This window comes from Phocoena sinus, chromosome 7 (genome assembly GCF_008692025.1).
Source record: "Phocoena sinus isolate mPhoSin1 chromosome 7, mPhoSin1.pri, whole genome shotgun sequence".
Taxonomy (NCBI): Eukaryota; Metazoa; Chordata; class Mammalia; order Artiodactyla; family Phocoenidae; genus Phocoena; species Phocoena sinus.
In genome coordinates this window covers 55,932,439-55,954,210 of record NC_045769.1, presented here as the reverse complement: position 1 = coordinate 55,954,210, position 21,772 = coordinate 55,932,439, and the positions used below count along the sequence as shown (strand labels likewise).

Sequence of the window (21,772 nt, the reverse complement as noted above, 5' to 3'; positions counted from 1 at the left end):
CCAAAATCAGCTAGCTTATACATATCACAGAAAAATAGGAACATTTGCTGAAAATGCATGAGGTAAACCAGGAAATTCTGACCATCTCTTCTGTATGGTCTGCTTTTGGGTGCACTTGCAATGTGAACTACCAAACTAGTAACTTGTCAGTACATAGCTTAAATTATTAATACGTGCATATGGTAGACTATATTTCACACAAAACTCTAACCACTACCGATAAAATTATTGCTAATTCTGAAAAAACTTTAAAGAGCATGATGAATTTTTTAAACATCTTTATTGGAGTATACCTGTTTCACATTGCTGTGTTAGTTTCTGCTTTATAACGAAATGAATCAGCTATACATATACATATATCCCCATATCACCTCCCTCTAGCGGCTCCCTCCCCATTCCCTATCCCACCCCTCTACATGGTCACAAAGCACCGAGCTCATCTCCGTGTTATGCAGTTGCTTCACAGTAGCTATCTGTTTTATATTTGGTAGTGTATATAGGTGATGCCACTCTCTCACTTTGTCTCACATTACCCTTCGCCCTCTCCGTGTCCTCAGGTCCATTCTCTACATCTGCGTCTTTATTCCTGTCCTGCCCCTATGTTCTACACAACCATTATTTTTTTTAGATTCCATATATATGTATTAGCATACGGTATTTGTTTTTCTCTTTCTGACTTACTTCACTCTGTATGACAGACTCTAGATCCATCCACCTCACTATAAATAACTCAACTTACTTTCTTTTGAGGGCTGAGTAACATTCCATTGTATATATGTGCCACATCTTCTTTATCCATTCATCTGTCTATGGATATTTAGGTTCCTTCCATCTCCTGGCTATTGTAAATAGTGCTGCAATGAACATTGTGGTACATGACTCTTGTTGAATTATGGTTTTCTCACGGTATATGCCCAGCAGCGGGATTGCTGGGTCATATGGTAGTTCTATTTTTAGTTTTTTAAGGAAACTCCATACTGTTCTCCATAGTGGCTGTATCAATTTACATTCACACCAACAGTGCAAGAGGGTTCCCTTTTCTCCACACCCTCTTCAACATTTACTGTTTGCAGATTTTTTGATGATGGCCATTCTGACTGGTGTGAGGTGATACCTCATTGTAGTTTTGACTTGCATTTCTCCAATGATTAGTGATGTTGAGCATTCTTTCATGTATTTGTTGGCAATCTGTATATCAACTCTGAAGAAATGTCTATTTAGGTCTTCTGCCCATTTTTGGATTGGGTTGTTTGTTTTTTTGATATTCAGTTGCATGAGCTACTTGTAAATTTTGGAAGTTAATCCTTTGTCAGTTGCTTCATTTGCAAATATTTTCTCCCATTCTGAGGGTTGTCTTTCATCTTGTTTATGGCTTCCTTTGCTGTGCAAAAGCTTTTAAGTTTCATTAGGTCCCATTTGTCTATTTTTGTTTTTATTTCCATTTATCTAGGAGGTGGGTCAAAAAGGATCTTGCTGTGATTTAACTCATAGAGTGTTCTGGCTATTTTTTCCTCTAAGAATTTTACAGTGTCTGGCCTTACATTTAGGGCTTTAATCCATTTTGAGTTTATTTTTCTGTATGGTGTTAGGGAGTGTTCTAATTTCATTCTTTTACATGTACCTGTCCACTTTTTCCAGCACCACTTATTGAAGAGGCTGTCTTTTCTCCATTGTATATTCTTGCCTCCTTTATCAAAGATAAGGTGACCATAAGTGTGTGGGTTTATCTCTGGGCTTTCTCTCCTGTTCCACTGATCCATATTTCTGTTTTTGTGCCAGTACCATACTGTCTTGATTACTATAGCTTTGTAGTAGAGTTAGAAGGGAGACTGATTGTTCCAGGTCCGTTTTTCTTTCTCAAGATTCCTTTGGCTATTCGGGGTGTTTTGTGTTTCCATACAAATTGTGAAATTTTTTGTTCTAGTTCTATGAAAAATGCCATTGGTAGTTTAATACGGATTGTGTTGAATCTGTAGATTGGGTAGTAGAGTCATTTTCACAATGTTGATTCTTCCAATCTAAGAACATGGTATATCTCTCCATCTGTTTGGATCATCTTTAATTGCTTTCATCAATGTCTTACAGTTTTCTGCATACAGGTCTTTTGTCTCCTTAGTAGGCTTATTCCTAGGTATTTTATTCTTTTTGTTGCAATGGTAAATGGCAGTGTTTCCTTAATTTCTCTTTCAGACTTTTCATAATTAGTGTATAGGAATGCAAGAGATTCCTGTGCATTAACTTTGTATCGTGCTACTTTACCCAATTTGTTGATTAGCTCTAGTAGTTTTCTGGCAGCATCTTTAGGATTCTCTATGTATAGTATCATGTCATCTGCAAACAGTGACAGCTTTACTTCTTCTTTTCCGATTTAGATTCTTCTTTTCTGATTTGGATTACTTTTATTCTTCACTTTCGATTTGGATTCCTTTTATTTCTTTTTCTTCCCTGATTGCTGTGGCTAAAACTTCCAAAACTATGTTGAATAATAGTGGGGATAGTGGGCCACCTTGTCTTTTTCCTGATCATAGTGGAAATATTTTCAGTTTTTTCACCATTGAGAATGATGTTGGCTGTAGGTTTGTCATATATGGCCTTTATTATGTTGAGGTAAGTTCCCTCTATGCCTACTCTGGAGGGTTTTGATCATAAATGGGTGTTGAATTTTGTCAAAAGTTTTTCTGCATCTATTGAGATGATCATACGGTTTTTATCCTTCAATTTGTTAAAATGGTGTATCCTATTGATTGATTTGCATATATTGAAGAATCCTTGCATTCCTGGGATGAACTCCACTTGATCATGGTGCATGATCCTTTTAAAGTGCTGCTGGATTCTGTTTGCTGGTATTTTGTTGAGCATTTTTGCATCTATGTTCATCAGTGATATTGGCCTGTAGTTTTCTTTCTTTGTAACATCTTTCTCTGGTGTTGGGATCAGGGTGATGGTGGCCTCACAGAATGAGTTTGGGAGTGTTCCTCCCTCTGCTATATTTTGGAAGAGTTTGAGAAGGATAGGTGTTAGCTCTTCTCCAAATGTGTGATAGAATTTACCTGTGAAGCCATCTGGTCTTGGACTTCCGTTTGTTGGAAGATTTTTAATTCCAGTCTCAATTTCAGTGCTTGTGTTTGGTCTGTTTTGTTTATATTTTCTATTTCTTCCTGGTTCAGTCTTGGAAGGTTATGCTTTTCAAGGAATGTGGCCATTTCTTCCAGGTTGCCCATTTTTTTGGCATATAGTTGCTTGTAGTAATCTCTCACGATCCTTTGTATTTCTGCAGTGTCACTTGTTACCTCTCTTTTTCCATTTCTTATTCTATTGATTTGAATCTTCTCCCTTTTTCTTGATGAGTCTGGCTAAAGGTTCATCAATTTTGTTTATCTTCTCAAAGAACCATCTTTTAGTTTTATTGACTTCTGCTATCACTTCCTTCATTTCTTTTTCATTTATTTCTAATCTCATCTTAATGATTTCTTTCCTTTTGCTAACTTTGGGGGTTTTTTGCTCTTCTTTCTCTAATTGCTTTAGGTGAAAGGTTATGTTGTTTATTTGAGATGTTTCTTCTATCCTGAGGTAGGTTTGTATTGCTATAAACTTCCCTCTTAGAACCGCTTTTGCTACATCCTATAGGTTCTGGGTCATCGTGTTTCCATCATTATATATTTCTAGGTATTTTTTTATTTCCTCTTGGATTTCTTCAGTGAGCTTTTGGTTATTTGGTAGTGCATTCTTTAGCCTCCATGTATTTGTATTTGTTACAGTTTTTTTCCTGTAATTGACATCTAGTCTCATAGCATTGTGGTCAGAAAAGATACTTGATACGATTTCAATTTTCATAAATTTACCAAGGGTTGATTTGTGGCCCAAGATATGGTCTATCCTATAGAATGTTCCATGAGCCCTTGAGAAGAAAGTGTATTCTGTTATTTTTGGATGGAATGTCCGGTAAATATTAACTAAGTCCATCTTGTTTAATGTATCATTTAAAGCTTGTGTTTCCTTATTTTCATTTTGGATGATCTGGCCATTGGTGAAAGTGGGGTGTTAACATCCCCTACTATGATTGTGTTACTGTCAATTTCCCCTTTTATGGCTGGTAGCATTTGCCTTATGTATTGAGGTGCTCCTAAGTTGGGTGCTTAAATATTTACAATTGTTATATCTTCTTCTTGGATCGATCCCTTGATCATTATGTAGTGTCCTTCTTTGTCTCTTGTTATAGTCTTTATTTTAAAGTCTATTTTGTCTGATATGAGAATTGCTACTCCAGCTTTCTTTTGATTTCCATGTGCATGGAATATCTTTTTCCATCCCCTCACTTTCATTCTGAATGTGTCCCTAGGTCTGAAGTGGGTCTCTTGTAGACATCATATATACAGGTCTTGTTTATGTATCCATTCAGCCAGTCTCTGTCTTTTGGTTGGAGCATTTAATCCATTTACATTTAAGGTAATTATCAATATGTATGTCCCTATTACCATTTTCTTAATTGTTTTGGGTTTGTTATTGTAGGTTTTCCTTCTCTTGTGTTTCCTGCCTAGAGAAGTTCCTTTAGCATTAGTTGTAAACCTGGTTTGGTGGTGCTGAATTCTCTTAGCTTTTGCTTCTCTGTAAAGGTTTTCATTTCTCTGTCCAATCTGAATGAGATCCTTGTTGGGTAGAGCAATATTGGTTGTAGGTTTTTCCCTTTCATCACTTTCAATATGTTCTGCCACTCCCTTCTGGCTTGCAGAGTTTCTGCTGAAAGATCAGCTGTTAACCTTATGGGGATTCCCTTGTATGTTATTTCTTGTTTTTCCCTTGCCGCTTTTAATATTTTGTCTTTGTATTTAACTTTTGATAGCTTGATTTATATGTATCTTGACATGTTTCTCCTTGGATTTATCCTGTATGGGACTCTTTGCGCTTCCTGGGCTTGACTATTTCCTTTCCCGTATTAGGGAAGTTTTCAACTGTAATCTTTTCAAATATTTTCTCAGTGCCTTTCTTTTTCTCTTCTTCTTCTGGGACCCCTATAATTCGAATGTTGGTCCATTTAATGTTGTCCCAGAGTTCTCTGAGACTGTCCCAATTCTTTTCATTCATTTTTCTTTATTCTGCTCTGCGATAGTTATTTCCACTCTTTCATCTTCCAGGTCACTTATCCGTTCTTCTGACTCAGTTATTCTGCTACTTATTCCTTCTAGAGAACTTTTAATTTCATTTATTCTGTTGTTCATCATTGTTTGTTTGCTCTTTAGTTCTTCTAGGTCCTTGTTAGACGTTTCTTTATTTTTTCCATTGCATTTCCAAGATTTTGGATCATCTCTACTATCATTATTCTGAATTCTTTTTCAGGTAGACTTCCTATTTCCTCTTCATTTGTTTGGTCTGGTGGGTTTTTACCTTTCTCCTTCAACTGCTGTGTATTTCTCTGTCTTCTCATTTTGCTTAACTTGCTGTCTTTGGGGTCTCCTTTTCTCAAGCTGCAGGTTCGTAGTTCTTTTTGGTTTTGGTGTCTGCCCCCAGTGGGTAAGGTTGTTTCAGTGGGTTGTGTAGGCTTCCTGGTGCAGGGGACTGGTGCCTGTGTTCTGGTGGATGAGGCTGGATCTTGTCTTTTTGGTGGGCAGGACCATGTTCAATGGTGTGTTCTGGGGTGTCTGTGAACTTATTATGGTTTTAGGCAGCCTCTCTGCTAATGGGTGGGGTTGTGTTCCTGTCTTGCTAGTTGTTTGGCATAGAGTGTCCAGCACTGTAGCTTGCTGGTCTTTTAGTGGAGCTGGGTCTTAGCGTTAGGATGGAGATCTCTGGGCAAAGTTTGGCCCTTTGATATTACATGGGGCAGGAGGCCTCTGGTGGACAAATGTCCTGAACTCAGCTCTCCCACCTCAGAGGCTCAGGCCTGACACCTGGCCAGAGCACCAAGACCTTGTCAGCCACACAGCTTAGAATAAAAGGGAGAAAAAGAAAGAAAGTTAAAAATAAAGAAAAATAAAATAAAGTTATTAAAATAAAAATATATCTATTATTAAAAAATTTTTTAAGTAAAATAAAAAGAGAGAAACCAAACCACCAAAGAAATTCACCAATCATAACAAGCGCTAATAAAAAAAAAAAAAACGGACAGACAGAATGCTAGGACAAATGGTAAAAGAAACCCATACAGACAAAATCACACAAAGAAGCATACAGATACACACTCACAAAAAGACAAAAAGGAAAACATATATATATATATTTATAAAAAAAAAAAGGAGGAGAGCAACCAAATCAATAAACAAATCTACCAATGATAATAAGCTCTAAATCCTAAGTTAAGATAAACATAAAACTAGAAACAAATTAGATGCAGAAAACAAACCCCAAGTCTATAGCTGCTCCCAAAGTCCACCACCTCAGTTTTGGGATGATTCGTTGTCTATTCAGGTATTCCACAGATGCAGGGTACATCAAGTTGATTGTGGAGATTTAATCCGCTGCTCCTGAGGCTGCTGGGAGAAATTTCCCTTTGTCTTCTTTGTTCACAGAGCTCCTGGGGGTCAGCTTTGGATTTGGACCCATCTCTTTGTGTAGGTCGCCCTCTGGCGTCTATTCTTCACCCAGACAGGGCAGGTTTAAAGGAGCGGCTGATTAGGGGGCTGTGGCTCACTCAGGCCTGGCAGGGGAGGGGTATGGAATGCAGGGACAGCCTGTGGTGGCAGAGGCTGGCATGACGTTGCAACAGCCTGAGTTGCACCGTGTGTTCTCCCGGGGATGCTGTCCCGGGATCGTGGGACCCTGGCAGTGGCGGGCTGCACAGGCTCCTGGGAGGGGAAGTGTGGACAGTGACCTGTGCTTGCACAGAGGCTTCTTGGTGCCTGCAGCAGCAGCCTTAGCATTTCACGCCCGTCTCTGGTGTCGATGCTGGTAGCTGCGGCTTGCACCCATCTCTGGAGCTTGTTTAGGAGGTGCTCTGTACCCCCTCTCCTCACACACCCTGAAACAATGGTCTCTTGCCCCTTAGGCAGGTCCAGACTTTTTCCCGGACTCCCTCCTGGCTAGCTGTGGAGCACTAGCCCCCTTCAGGCTGTGTTCACGCAGCCAACCCCAGTCCTCTCCCTGGGATCCGACCTCCGAAGCCCGAGCCTCAGCTCCCAGACCCCACCCACCACAGCGCATGAGCAGACAAGCCTCTCAGGCTGGTGAGTGCTGGTCAGCACCAATCCTCTGTGTGGGAATCTCTCCCCTTTGCCCTCTGCACCCATTGCTGTGCTCTCCTCCGTGGCTCCGAAGCTTCCCCCACGGCCACCCCTCATCTCCACCAGTAAAGGGACTTCCTAGTGTGTGGAAATTTTCCTCCTTCACAGCTCCCTCCCAGAGGTGCAGGTCCCGTCCCTATTCTTTTGTCCTTGTTTTTTCTTTTTTCTTTTGCCCTACCCAGGTATGTGGGGAGTTTCTTGCCTTTTGGGAAGTCTGAGGTCTTCTGCCAGCATTCAGTAGGTGTTCTGTAGGAGTTGTTCCACATGTAGATGTATTTCTGATGTATTTGTGGGAAGGAAGGTGATTTCCATGTCTTACTCCTCCACCATCTTGAAGCCCAGCCCCGAGCATGATGATTTTAAAGTCACTGAAAGGGAAGTTTCTAGGCAGAGCCTGGATGACCATCTGTGAGGTGGATTCCTACATTGGATGAGGGCAGGGTTGGTGGGAAATGGACCTGATGACCTTTCTAGGTGCTGCCATCAACTATTACACGATACAGCACAGTCACTGAAACTTAGGTATGTATCAAATTTTCAAGAAACACAATATGATCCTATGGACAATTATGTCAGGGATGTAAATAGACTAGAAATGAATGTACCGCATTTAATTTTTAATTTATCTCAGGCAAATAATTTACTGATTCTAATATTGCAAAATGTTTTGGAATTACACCAAACATAACACAGCTGATAGTCTCCAGAAGTTGACATTTTAAGATATCAGGACATACAAATCACATTAGGCTAAATGTGCAATAAATTTACCGCTACCCATATGGACGATGACATAGGAGTTGTATGTATAAAGTAAAATAACAAATATAGTTCAAATTATTTTCTTTTGGGTTTGAAGTAGATGGTGAGATTTCATGAAGCTCATTTATTGATAATTAAGTGCTACCCTAAGCACTTTATATCTGTGCTCTAGTTTACTCCTCACAACGCTAGGAGGTCCTGAGGCTAACAGGGATGGGGCAACTTGCTCAAGGTCACTGAGCTAACATGTAGCAGGCAAAGACTTGAACCTGCCCCAAAGGCTCTCTGATCTGGTGCTCCTCACCTAACACTAAACACTGTGCTTCCATTTCCCTCCTGTGTTTCCTTATTTGCAGGCAACACTGAAACTTCTGTTGCTGGAGTTTATACTGGTAAATGCGGGAGGAGGTTCTCTGAAGACTGCCTAGAAGACTAAGGCAAAGTAATTTGAGTTTTTAAATGTGAATTGAACAAACCTGGCAGGGCTCTGTGAAGAGAGGTATATGTATGTTGCTACCGTTGTAAATGGGTTCAGTATTTCTGAAAGCTATCTGATAGCTTGGAATGAGAGCTATAAAACTTTTCTTGCCCTTTGACTCAGTAATTTCCTTCTCTAGAATATACCCCAAGGAAATAACACAAAAGAAAAAGGTGACTTGTTCAAGATGTTCATTCAGGGGCTATTCGTGTTAGTGAAAACCTGGAAACAACCCGAATTTCCAGTAATAGGACAATGACTGTGCAAGCTCAACTACATAGAAAAAGAAGAAAATTTTATAATCTCTAAAAATGGCAAATGTAGACTACATTCATATGTGGACACATATGTAAGAAATTACTTTGAAAAGTAGAATACAAATTGGTATAAGCATAATCTTGTACAATCAAGTAAAACAGTATGTGCATAAACAATCACACAAGAGAATTGTGAATTTATAAAGAAGTATATCCCTCACTTCGTTTTTAAAACTCCAACAGTGAAATTGGCATATAGATTGTATTTAATAAAGACTTAGAGGGGCTTCCCTGGTGGCACAGTGGTTGAGAGTCCGCCTGCCAATGCAGGGGACACGGGTTCGTGCCCCGGTCCAGGAAGATCCCATATGCCACGGAGCGGCTAGGCCCGTGAGCCATGGCCGCTGAGCCTGCATGTCCGGAGCCTGTGCTCCACAGTGGGAGAGGCCACAGCAGTGAGAGGCCCACGTACCGCAATAAAAAATAAAAAATAAAAAAAAAACCAAACCAAACAAAAAAAACTTAAAGACTTAAATTATACAAAGGTAATTTCTTAACTGAGACCTGACTGTATCTTACATGTATTAACGTTGTATCAGTAAAAGCTAATCTTTTATGAGGACTTACTAAGTGCTAGGTGCTTTTCCAAGTTCTTTCCTTGTATTTTCTCATTTAACCCCCTATAGCCTTAGGAAATACGTATTATTATTATAATCTCTCTCCTAAAAGGAGGAAATGGGAGCATAGAGAAGCTAAGTAACTTGCCCAAGGTTACACAGGCTATGGCCAAGATGGAACTTCAACCCAGGTAGACTCACTATCTGGACTGTATGTACCCATTATGCCACAATGTTTTCTCTTATTTGAAGAAAAGTTTCGAGATCTTGTTCTTTCCCATTAATCATTTCTAGGTTTTGTTTTCTGCTTTTCTTCTTCATCACTCCTGTTTGGTTTACAATATACAGAATTCTTGCAGGAAAGGGTCAGATACAAAATTTGAGATAAAAATATTCTCCATCCAGTGTCACCTGCAAGAACACAACCTACCTGCCCTAAGTGGTAAGGGTTTTTTTTCCAAGAAGTGAGACTAAAGTAGGGTTTTTTAATCAGGTGAGGAAATCGTAGAGCTTGGAAAATAAAATGTTACTGTGGGCACATGGGATAATTACAGAGGAGAAAAAATATAACATTTGAGCAAGGAAATACTCAAATGAAGTTAAACCTAAGGAATAAATTGGCTTGGGATAACTGACAAATATAGAATAACATTTTGAAACTCTTTGGGAAAACGATAGTTTAAAAAAAATTTTTATGTTTACAGTTGCCTAGTTTCTTATACTTTGCAAAGTATTTGTTAATGATTACTGAATTCTCATACTGTAGAATGGTAGACAGTCTAGTCGACAGAAGAGGAAACAAAGTCAGAGGTTAAGTGGCTCACCCAGAGCAGGCTGCTTGTCTCTAGCCAAGCTGGAGCTCAGTCCCAGCTCTCGTACTCAGTAGAGCTAAGCATTGATGCTGTTCAAGACAGGGACAAAGCTCTGTGCATACCTTCCCTTTAAACCGTCCAGAGCTCATGAAGCCCTACATCATAAGTATAAATCCAATGAGAAAAGTCCAGAAAACAAATATAACATAAATGGAATCATAGATGAAAATTAAATATACAATGGGATCCTCTTAAATGAAGGAGACAGAGTGAAAGCAGGACTAATATCTGTAGAAACTCCACGGTTTGGGAGATGTTGTGGGCATGTGGCTGTTATGTTTGGAAAGACAAAGCTCAAATCCTTCTATCTAAGTCCTTATAAGAGGCACATAATTATAGGACTCTGTCATCTTCAGTACAAAATGCACAAAATAAAATTTTTGTTCTATCTGTACATCCCATGGAAACATTTGCATAGTGAATGAGGTAGACTACATTTTATACGTTCCTAAACAGCCTCACCTTCTCACCTGGCTCTGTCTTAGGGAAGCCTACACTTTCTTCAGAGGTCAGATCAAAGCCTCTTCAGATTCTTCAAGTAAGACTCATCCTCCCTTTCCTAGGCCCTCACAACATGTCCTAGAACATCTTACTGCTGACCTTGCCTTCTTCCTTGTGCAGTTCCCTCATGGCATAGCACATCTGGGATTTATCTTTGTCTCTTACGGCCCCAACACAAGTGCCTTGAACACTGTAGTTGATTACTGAATTGGTAAGACCTTGCCTGAGGTCCTATCACGCTCTAAGAGTTTATAAACATTTTCTTGGATCTGGGTTGTTCAAATTTGACCACAGAAATGACCTCAATAAAGGATTCTCTTCACACTTAAAAAATCTTGTCTCCTTATAATCATATTTTATGTTGACCTTTTATACCAGAACATTTGCATTAATTTAATGCATTAGTAATCAGCACTGGCAAATAGCAACCTCATAGCCAGAAGGTTAAATTATAAAGTGTCTTTTATAATCAAGTAAGAATATGGCAGTCATCAAACTTAAACAAACTAACTTGAGATTTGCTTTTACCATAAATCTTATAAATAGTCCACCAGATTCTATTCAATATGAAGGTAAGAGATTCAAAGCCAGAACTTCAGCTCTTTGAAGGTCTCTCTTTAAAATGAGCTGGTGAATAAAATGCTGGTGAAAGAACTCAACATTTCAGAGCAAAAAGTACATCACTCTACCAAGGCCAACTGCTCTTCATGGACACAAATAATGTTCTTTTTATTAGCAATTTGGAATAACAATTTAAAACATTCATTTTATTGAGATTTTTATATAAAAACTAAGAAAACAATTCTTCACAGTAATTATGAAAATATGAGAAAGTGCTGAGCTTCTGAAACACAGTAATCTTCCTAACTCCCCTATCTTTCCCTGGGCCATGTGTGGTAGTGCTGTGATACTCAATTAAAAAGCTTATTTAGCCTGGAAGGGTGGGATAGGGAAGGTAGGAGGGAGGGAGACGCAAGAGGGAAGAGATATGGGAACATATGTATATGTATAACTGATTCACTTTGCTATAAAGCAGAAACGAACACACCATTGTAAAGCAATTATACTCCAATAAAGATGTAAAAAAAAGACAAGCCACAAACTAAGAAAAAAATTGGTATTCAGAATATATAAGGAACGCCTACAAATCTATTAGAAAAAGATTTTTTTTAAACCAAAAGCAAGTAGGTAAAAGACACAAGTAGATATTTCACAAAGGAGAAAAAACACACGGCCAATAAACATATGGAAAAAACAAAAAAAAGAACCACCTCATTAGTAATCAGGAAAACAAATTAAGATTCCAATGATATATCCTTTTATATCCACCTAATTCCCCCCCCCACCCCCCAAAATAGTTGATAATACCAAGTGTTAGTAAGCTAGAACTCTTTAAGCCCTACTGGAGGGAGCATACATTGATTTAACCACTTTGGAATACTAGCACTATTTGTAAAGTTGAATATTCACATAGCCTATGACCCAGCTGTTCCACTTGTAGGTATGCCAAGATATACAAAAGAATATTTATAGTTTATATTCTCTCACCCCCAAAAAAGATTGGAAACAACCCAAATATCTGTTGAAGGAAAATGAAATGAATTTTCATTTTGAATACATAAATAGTCACATGATGGAACATTACACAGCAATGCAAACAAGAGAACTACAGATACATATAACAACATGGATGAATTTTAGCAACGTCATACTAAGTAAAAAAAGCAACTTGTAGAAGATTACATTATAATACCATTTGTAAAAAAACTCCAAAACAAGCAAAATTAATCACTATGTTGTTTAGGGATTGTAAATATAAATTATTTTTTCATAAAGCAAAGGAATATCAATGAAAATTTAGTTTAGTGGTTATCCTTGGATGTGGTAGAAGGCAGGGAAATGGGTTAGAAAAAGAGCACACACATTGATGTGATGGTACTGGCAGTATTCTTGGTGTTTTTTTAAAATATCGCAAATTATGTTTTTAAAAAAAGGCTTATTTATAGGGAAGATAAAGACTAGGGAATAACAAGAATACTACTAGGGCTTGCAATGAAAAGTAAGCTAAGAAGAAGATGAAGTAATTATTTTCAATTATACCACATTCTACAAAATAGCAAAAAACTCCCATTACATTTTGTGTAATATGAGAAAAAGCTCTTTGATCCATGAATGGGCTAATCCAACAGCTATTCACATAATTCCTGTCCTTTTCAGGGAGAATAGCAATCAATGATCAAGAAGGAAAGTACAAGTCACAAAAAGCATGAAATCTTACTTTTTCATCATCTTCAGTAAATGGAGCACCTTCAGGAATCTTATTTATTGCTTGGGCCACACCGATAATCTCACCATCACTGCTTCGGATAGGCATGCACAGTAATGATTTTGTCTTGTATCCAGTTAGCTTGTCAATTTCATCATTGAATCTGCGATCCTAAAAATAAGACAGAGAGGGCATCATTAACTGCATTTGCATTGTTGTCAGGGAGAAGGAGAGAGAATGTTTCTATGTGTGATACCTTATCACTGGGAACTTCACCCCGCAGATTTTTAATAACAAGAACAGATCTGATTTCATGTTGAATTCACCAAAGGAACATAAATGAAAATAAATCACCACCATAGTTTTTAACCATGGTAAACGAAGAGAGAAACTTTAAACCCCACTACAACAATATATCAAAGTTGGGGAAGGGGCAAGTGTTTTTAATAGAACTTTACACTGTGCTATTTATTAAAATATGTTATTTCGCATAGACAACTGGCTATGAAGTATCATATAAGAAATATATATTAAGCATTATGAAAAAATATGCAGAAAAACCAATTATGTTTCCTCAGTCAAAATGATCCTGTGAAAAAAACAGAACTTATGGGCCCATACTGATACTTTATAAACATTCTAAAAAATGTTTTTAATGTGGTGGGTAGGGAGGAGGTAAAAGGCTTCTTTACACAATGTCAGCTAAAAAATGTAGAAGGATTGATAAAATTATATAATATCTATTTTGCAACTACAGATACAATAATGGATACAAGCAAGGATCATCAATAGATGCCAATACCATTGGATGAAAAATTGTTAGTAAACAGGGTATTCACTTAGTCTCAAAGTGCCTCATTAAATTCAAAGAGAAAAAGATGTCTTTATCATTATCTACTGGACATAATATTAAACAAGTAATCAAACTTAGCATCACCATTAATGAGACAAAACAGCACCATGTGCGCCTCCTGATGTGATGCAATAAGAAGGACACAGCGTCATCAAGAATGTGGAATGGGGCTTCCCTGGTGGCGCAGTGGTTGAGAGTCCACCTGCCAATGCAGGGGACACGGGTTCGTGCCGCAGAGCGGCTGGGCCCGTGAGCCATGGCTGCTGAGCCTGCGTGTCCGGAGCCTGTGATCCGCAACGGGAGAAGCCACAACATGAGAGGCCCACATACCGCAAAAAAAAAAAAAAAAAAGAATGTGGAATGTTCTTGTCAAAGAGCTGAATCTGATCATTCAGGAAAAGAAAATTAAGAAAAATGCAGATTATTGCTCATTCCTTCAGAAGCCTGACCTGCACTTTTCAAAAATGTCAATACCATGAGAGGAAATAAATTAAAAATAAAAATAAAGCCATGGGAGCTGTGTTGGTTTAAAGAAGACTGAAGAGACCTGAAACTTAAATGAAATGTGAGATCCTTCATTGAAAATTGTTATGCAATTTGGGAGGGAGACAATTAGAGAAAGTTGAACAAGGACTTTACATTAGATAATATCATTGTATCAATATAAATTTTCTTGGGTGTGATAGTGGTATTGTAATTATATAGGAGAATGTTATTTTTAGGATATACATGCTAGAGTATGTTAAGGTGAAATATACTACCTTCAACTTACTTTCAAATGGAAAGAAAGAGAAAGAAAAGGAAGGAAGGAAGGAAGGAAGGGAGGCAGAAAGAAAGGAAGAAAGAGAGGGACTTCTCTGGTGGTCCAGTAGTTAAGGCTCCGTGCTTCCATTGAAGGGGGCACGGTTTTGATCCCTGGTTGGGGAACTAAGATCCCACATGCTGAGTGGGCCAAAAAAAAAAAAAGAAAGAAGAAAGGAAAGGAAAGGAAAGGAAGGGAAGGGAACGGAAGGGAGAAAAAAGAAGGAAGAATGGAGAGTGAGAGAGAGAGAAAAGACTGGCTCCTAAAAGGGTAATAGGGACTAAAAACATTCCAAGGAAGAAGATAAACTGGATCCAGGCTCACTGCTTCAAGCCAGGGGCTGAAGTGAGGCTTCTCCCAATGCTCTTGATATTTCCTTGTTAAAAGAGGTTTAAAAATCAAAAACAGGGCTTCCTTGGTGGCGCAGTGGTTGAGAGTCTGCCTGCCGACTCAGGGGACACGGGTTCGTGCCCCGGTCCGGGAAGATCCCACATGCCGCGGAGCGGCTGGGCCCGTGAGCCATGGCCGCTGAGCCTGCGCGTCTGGAGCCTGTGCTCCGCAACGGGAGAGGCCACAACAGTGAGAGGCCCGCGTATCAAGAAAAAAAAAAAAAAATCAAAAACAAAGCACTGCTGTTGACCACCATAGAGAGCTATGAATTTTATCTGACTGAGGGCCTAGAAAGGCTGGCTGTGGACAAGGTGATAACTTCAAGACCAAACAGTACTGGGCTTCTATGACCTCTGTGATATCCCCAATATCAAAAGACCTCTGTGATATCCCCAATATCAAAAGAACAGGAACCCTCTTTGTAATAAGGCCTGATTCTGGTCTGGGGCCTATGGAGGCCATTCTAAACCCTTAGTTAGGGAGAGGGGAGCCCTCAAGAGAGAAGGGAATCAAAACCCAGACAAAACCAAATCTCCTGCTCAAAATGAGCCTGCAACTAAACTTTCAGAAAAACACTAATTTGTATTACTTTTTTTTTCATTCACTGAGGAAACATTATGTGTCAGGCTGTGAGCTAGGAGATACAGCAGGAAACAGAAGCATCATCCCTGCCTTCAATGAACCTGAAATTTAGTAGATGAGGCAGATGACATATAAATGTATAATCATATATCGTGCTAAGTGATACTGAGGCAAAGACAAGGTACCACGAGAGAGGCTCAAAAGAAGGAACCTATTTTTATGGGGATCAAGGAAGTTCTCTCAGAAGACAGGACAAGTAAGCTGTGACTTGAGTCACAAGTAATAATTTGCCAGTCAAATAATGGTGGGATAAACTTTCCAGGAACCTGGAACAATGCACACGTGAAGGTCCTGAAGCAAGAAAAAGCTTAGTAATTTCCAAAAACTCAAAGGTCAAAGGCAAGAGCACAGGAAGCCACAGGGAAAATGGAAGAGGAAGGCAGGGGCCAGATGGTACCAAGTCTTACAGGACCAGACAGGAGTTATATTATTCCTAAATGCAATGGAAAATCACTGAAGATCTTGAAGCAGAAGGATGGTATGATTCATTATGCAGCACTTGGCATTCTCTGAAATCATCATCTTAGTTTATTTGTTCTCCCACCACTGGTATATAAGATCTGAGAGAGCAAAGCTTTTATTTCTCATTTACTACTTCATACTGGCTTACTAGAGGTGTTCCACAACACTTTCCCTGAGTAATAGGTGTTTTTTTTTTAAAGACTGTGTTGTAATTATGCAAAATATTAGAAAGTTGAAAAAGCCCTAAGGCCCCACATTTCACTGTGATATTATTGTACATGTACAGAAGAGAGATGCACAAATGTTTACTGCAACATCAACTATGAAAAGAAAAAAACTGGAAATTATTTGAATATTGGTCAATAGAAAGATAAACAAAGTATGATGTCGTTTTGATATACTATACAACAATTTAAAGGAATCAGCTAAAGCTACTTGTATTAACATGAACAAACATCAAAAACATGTTAAGTGAAACAAGCTGCAAACTGATACCATCTATATAATACCACCAAAATTTAAAAACAATACTAAATATTATGTATGGATTCATACATGTAGCAACAGTATAATGCATGCATGGGAATAATAAAGTCTGAATTGATATAAGTGGTTACCGCCAGGGAGGAAGGGAGGAAATAGCATGAGGGAGAGGTTAGAGGGAGGCTTCAATTCTAACAACACAATTTTCCTTCTTTAAAAAAAAACTGTGAAGCAAATGTAGTACAGTGCTAAAATTCTATAAACTTTGATGGTCTTATCTAAGGGTTTGAAATATTTTATAACAAAAAGTTTAAGACCAACTTTTAAAAGTTAAGAACTTTGTGGAAGATGATATAGGGCTGGAATAGGAGAAACCAGTAAGGAAATTTCAGTGGTCCAGGTTAGGCAAGAAGATGGTCTGGATTAAAAGAAAAGCAATGGAGCTAAGGAAAAATAGATGGATATGTTGAGTCTACAGTACTTCCTAATGAATTGGTTGGTGATGGGGGTCTAGAGAAAGAAGAATGAATCTCAGGTTTTAATTTGAGAAACTATATAGATGGAAGTGCCATCTACTGGAATGGGGAAGTTTGAGATGAAGGTGAAAGTCTACATATAAAGAAAGTCAGGAAGGTTGATAAATCAGTGAGGTATATCCTGCAACCTAAAATCAGTGGTTCTCCACCCTGGCTGCATGTGAGAATTACCTGAGAAGGTTTTCAAAATACCGGTGCTTGGGCTTCACCCCATCTCAAATTGAACCAATCAATACAAAGCATTTGTTTTTAATTGGTTTTAAATGCTCATAGCTGATTCTCACATGAGAACAATTGTCCAAAATGATAAAGGGCTTAGTCACTAGTAAGATCAATAAAGTTCATTGATAAGAAAAGCCTTAAAATGGGGAGGAACAAAGAGAGTGGCATGTATTCTGGTGGTTACATATCATTGGTGTGGACCATGTGAGACGACTTGAAAATCCACTCTGGAATAGGCAGGCCTTTCTACTCTTACCTTTGTGATAGTCTGTATCTCTGGAAAAGGGCGTCATCCACCAAAGGCCAACTCTGAGTAAATCAACCACCAAGACTGTGGGGTATTCATTGCCAAAATATCCAAAGCCACATGACAACAATAGATACAGGGGTGCTTCATCATGACCAGGGGGAACAAAAATAGAGTAAACCCTCCTCACCATCTCTCCAACTCTCTACACTCACCTGATAAACTTGTGACTTGAGGAGAAAAAGATAATTATGTTGATATATGTGGTAAGTGTTAATCTTCTAATTTAAAAGCTGGGAAGATAAATTTATTTCATTAAGTCATAATGGTTTTTTAAAAATAATGCACCATAAAACATACTTTGTCCATGTCTTCATTACACTATTTATGGGATTATTCTCACAAATTAACTCAAAACTTGATATAATCCATCTAATGAGAGGTCAGAAGAGCTGATAAAATTGCATACTTTACAATTATATTAATCTCTAGATTAATTTTCCAATTTAAGAAAATGAAGAAAGCTGAGCCCAAAATCGAGGTATAAATTAATCATAGGAGATGAAGAAAACTAAGGAAATAATTAGATAAAGGAACATATTACTCTGATGTTACAGAGAGAGGGAAAGTTTAAAAATGGAAGATAGCAAAAAATAGATTTTGCTAGCCAAGCAATGACCACAAATGAGTATAGTAGTAAAGGAAACATAGGGCATTGTGGAACACACAGTCTGAGGGAGGCGGGGCGGCGTGGGGGAATCTCCCAAGGAAAGTGAAATTTTTAAGCTGACAGCCAAAGGATTGGTTTCCCAGGAAGAGGGAATAGTATTCAAAATTCAGAGGCAATAGGAAGCTGGTGAATTTGAGGAACTGAAAAAAGTTGAAGATGTTTCTCAAGGGAAGAGTCAGAGATGGAACAAAAAAGACCAGCTGGAAGCTGAAGAAGGGGTGCTTAGCGACCAGGTTTTGAACTGTAAATTTACCATAGAGGAAGAGGGAGTCACTAGAGGGTTTTAAGAAGGTAGGTGGGAGTAATATGGATGATTCTTCATTTACGAAAGAGTTATTATGGCTTACAGGTAAAGAATGAATGGGAGGCAAGAAGTCTAGGTGAGAGATAAACCATCTCTGGACTGGGATGGTGGCTATTGGTGGTAGGGGTGATGGGAAAGGACTGAGTTGAAAGATACTTAGGAGGTAGAAACACTAGGACTTGCTGATTAATTTGATGTAAGGTTGCTAATGCTAGAGAAGTAAAAAATAGCTGCATATAGCCAGTGCAGGTACCTGGGTGAGTGGTAGATTCCCTGAGTGAGGAACATAGGGAGGGGACAGCTTCTGAGGGGGTAATAGGAGTTCCCTTGTGGATGTTTTGAGGTTTAGTTAACTACGGGCCATCCACATGGTGGTACTGCCCCCAAAGTAGTTTGAGATATAGGTAGGTAGGTAGATAGATAGATATATAGATAGGTGTTTTAATTTCAGGAAAAGGAAGGCAAGGAAGAGACTAATTAGATAAGAATGAGAGATTCTGCTCAATAACTTCACTTGAGGTCTTCACCACACTCACCAGCAAAGCTTCACAGAAGGCCAGGCACAGAGGTGACAGGAGCAATGAGAAGGTAGAAACATTGGGCCTACTTACTGCTGGAGATGGAAACTTGAGTAGGAAACTAACAAACGCCTCTAGGTCTATAATGAAATATCACATTGAGAATGGTGTCCAATTTTTATTCATCTCCCTTAGGACAAAAAAATAAGAAATGATCTACAACAGGAGAGATTTCTAATAAATTAAAGGGCTTCTTTAATAAGGTTGTTAAAATCTGGAATGAGTTTCTTATGAATGTGGCAGACTCTTTTTTCCTTCGAGTATTTTTATGTCATAATATTTTTCGTATCACAGATACTTTAAGTATAACTGTTCTTGAGAAGTGCAGGGATCTTCTCAGTGCTTTTGTGTAGACCTACTTTTTGCATGTGACACTCAGCTATGATTTTTAATATTTAAAAAGATAAAGTCATAAGGCCAAAAGCAATTTTGAATTTTTAGCAATGGAACTGACCTGTGCCCGCTACAGAGAGAACAGTAAGTGCATGTACTTCTGACCCAGGACCTTGCAATTGCAGCCTCCTCTGCACATTCCTGAGTTGAATATGATGCCACAGAACACACCCAGAAAGCGGATCCCACCTGCAAAGTCCACTAAGGCTGTAGAAAGAACCAACTTCTGAAGTCTGAGCTTGCAGGTCCTTGAAAAAAGAGCTATGTTCACTGCACTCGAGAATCCCAGCCAGCCCCAGGGAGACATATTTTTGAGGCACATAAGAAGCCTCAAAGCAAAAGGGAAACTATCCACTCTTCTTTTCACTTTCTCAGAGAAGTCACTCAAGGCTCCCTAAGGCAGGAGCCAGAGCTAAGAATCTTATTCAGACTCATAGCAAGGATGGGTCACATAAGATCTCTTTTACCCTCTCTGTGTTTAAGGTTTCTCTCCCCAACACTTTATAGTAAAATTATCCAGTGCTCATGATTAAGCCAAGAACTAGTCTTGACCACCATTTAACCTATAAGGGTGATTGTTTTAACCACAATTTCAACTTTACCTTGGGTCCTTCAGAGCCAAGATGATCAAACTCTTCAAGTCTGAGAACATCCACATGATGAGAACTATGTTTTTAGAACATATGGATGAGAAAACATGTAAATGCAAAAAGCTCCTCTTAACTCCATGAAATGTTTAATGAATTTGTATCTGAGTTACTGTGTCCATAAATTATAGAGGAAAAGTAATAGAAGATGTGTGTATATATGGTAATTCTTCAGTCTACAAACACTGTTAGGTATTCATAAGAATAGAGCAGTGGTTGGCAACTGTTCCTAACATTGGAATCACTTGAGGAGCTTTAGGTAACTACTGATGCCCTAGCCCCATTCTGACCGATTAAATCATAATCGGTGGGAGGAGGGGTTGTGCAGGGGATCTGACTTCTAACTGTTGGTCCGAGTTAAGAACCACTGAATCAAAGGTCCCTTAATAAATCCAAGGCCTCCAGAGGTCTGAGGGGTCTTGTAAACCACTGCTTTAGAGCTTTCAGAATAAGATTGTTCGTTAGCTTTTGTTTTGTTTCAGTTTGTTATGTTTTCCATCCACTCTCCTCATAGGCTTAATACACTGGGCCTGCATACCTTACGCAGAATTACGCAGAACCCTCCTATCCTCCCCACAACAAAGAAAGGTTTGGAGACCAAGTTCAGTCCCGCATTTCATCTACATCTTCCTTCAAATGCCTTATGGAGCTGCAATGTAGAGAAGCTAATGGAAATATAAAATATAAAATGTATATGCCATTGAAACTCAAACCAAAGGATTGCCCACTATCTGAAGCTTAAAAGAAAATTGCTTTTATTGGTACATCAATTAGTAACACTCATTTAATTCCAATTCATAAAAGCATCTCCTTACATTTATGACTGATCATAAACATCACTTATTTTCCAAAAACTGCTTGGAAAGCTAAGCTCTCAAAAATTTTGATTAGTCTTTAATCATTTGAAATGTACTATTCTGCTTTTCTCCATACAAGGAAGCATAACTAATTGTTCTGAACTGATGGAAGGCTTGAGAATATACTGCACAAAAACAAAGACACAGCATATGGTAAGTAGATAGCTAACGCTTTGGGCATCCTAATTTGATACTTGCTGAGAAAAAGTGCAAAGTTATCATGGTTGTTCCTAATATGTATTCATAGAATGTCATTGCTCAACAGCAAACAAAAATCTTGTCTCTGAATTCTTTCAAAAAGAAACGTGTATAGCTTTAAATAGTATAAAATATTACCAAAAAGTATGTATGATTTTGAAACGTCACTCTTTTATGGACCTGAAGTGGTGTGGTAGGTGGTGGAGCAGTTTATAAATATGTACAGGTCACCTCTATTTGGTTAATGCTTAATGGGCACACTTTCAATTAAGTCTTCCAAGCTGAATTAGTGGTTAACAGACACCATAAAAGAATTTAATATGAGGTTTAGAAAGAGCCATTGTTATTACCAAGTCACTGTACTTTAGGTGCGTTTCTAAAGTAAACTTGGCTTGCTGATCTTATTTCTTTGTTCTGCCCTTCTTAGTTGGCACTTTTCTTTGGTCCTGTCTTATTGTTGT

At 38.5% G+C, this 21,772-nt stretch overlaps 1 protein-coding gene across 1 annotated transcript in view; it reads right to left on the bottom strand.

Moving 5' to 3' along the window:
- The window catches only part of PDE11A (phosphodiesterase 11A), a 421,332-nt gene that overhangs the window by 359,528 nt on the left and 40,032 nt on the right, over positions 1 to 21,772 (bottom strand). Inside the window, exon 2 of the mRNA XM_032637562.1 lies at positions 12,980 to 13,138. Within this exon, the coding sequence (XP_032493453.1) occupies positions 12,980 to 13,138 (159 nt within the window). The remainder of the gene's footprint in view (positions 1 to 12,979; positions 13,139 to 21,772) is intronic.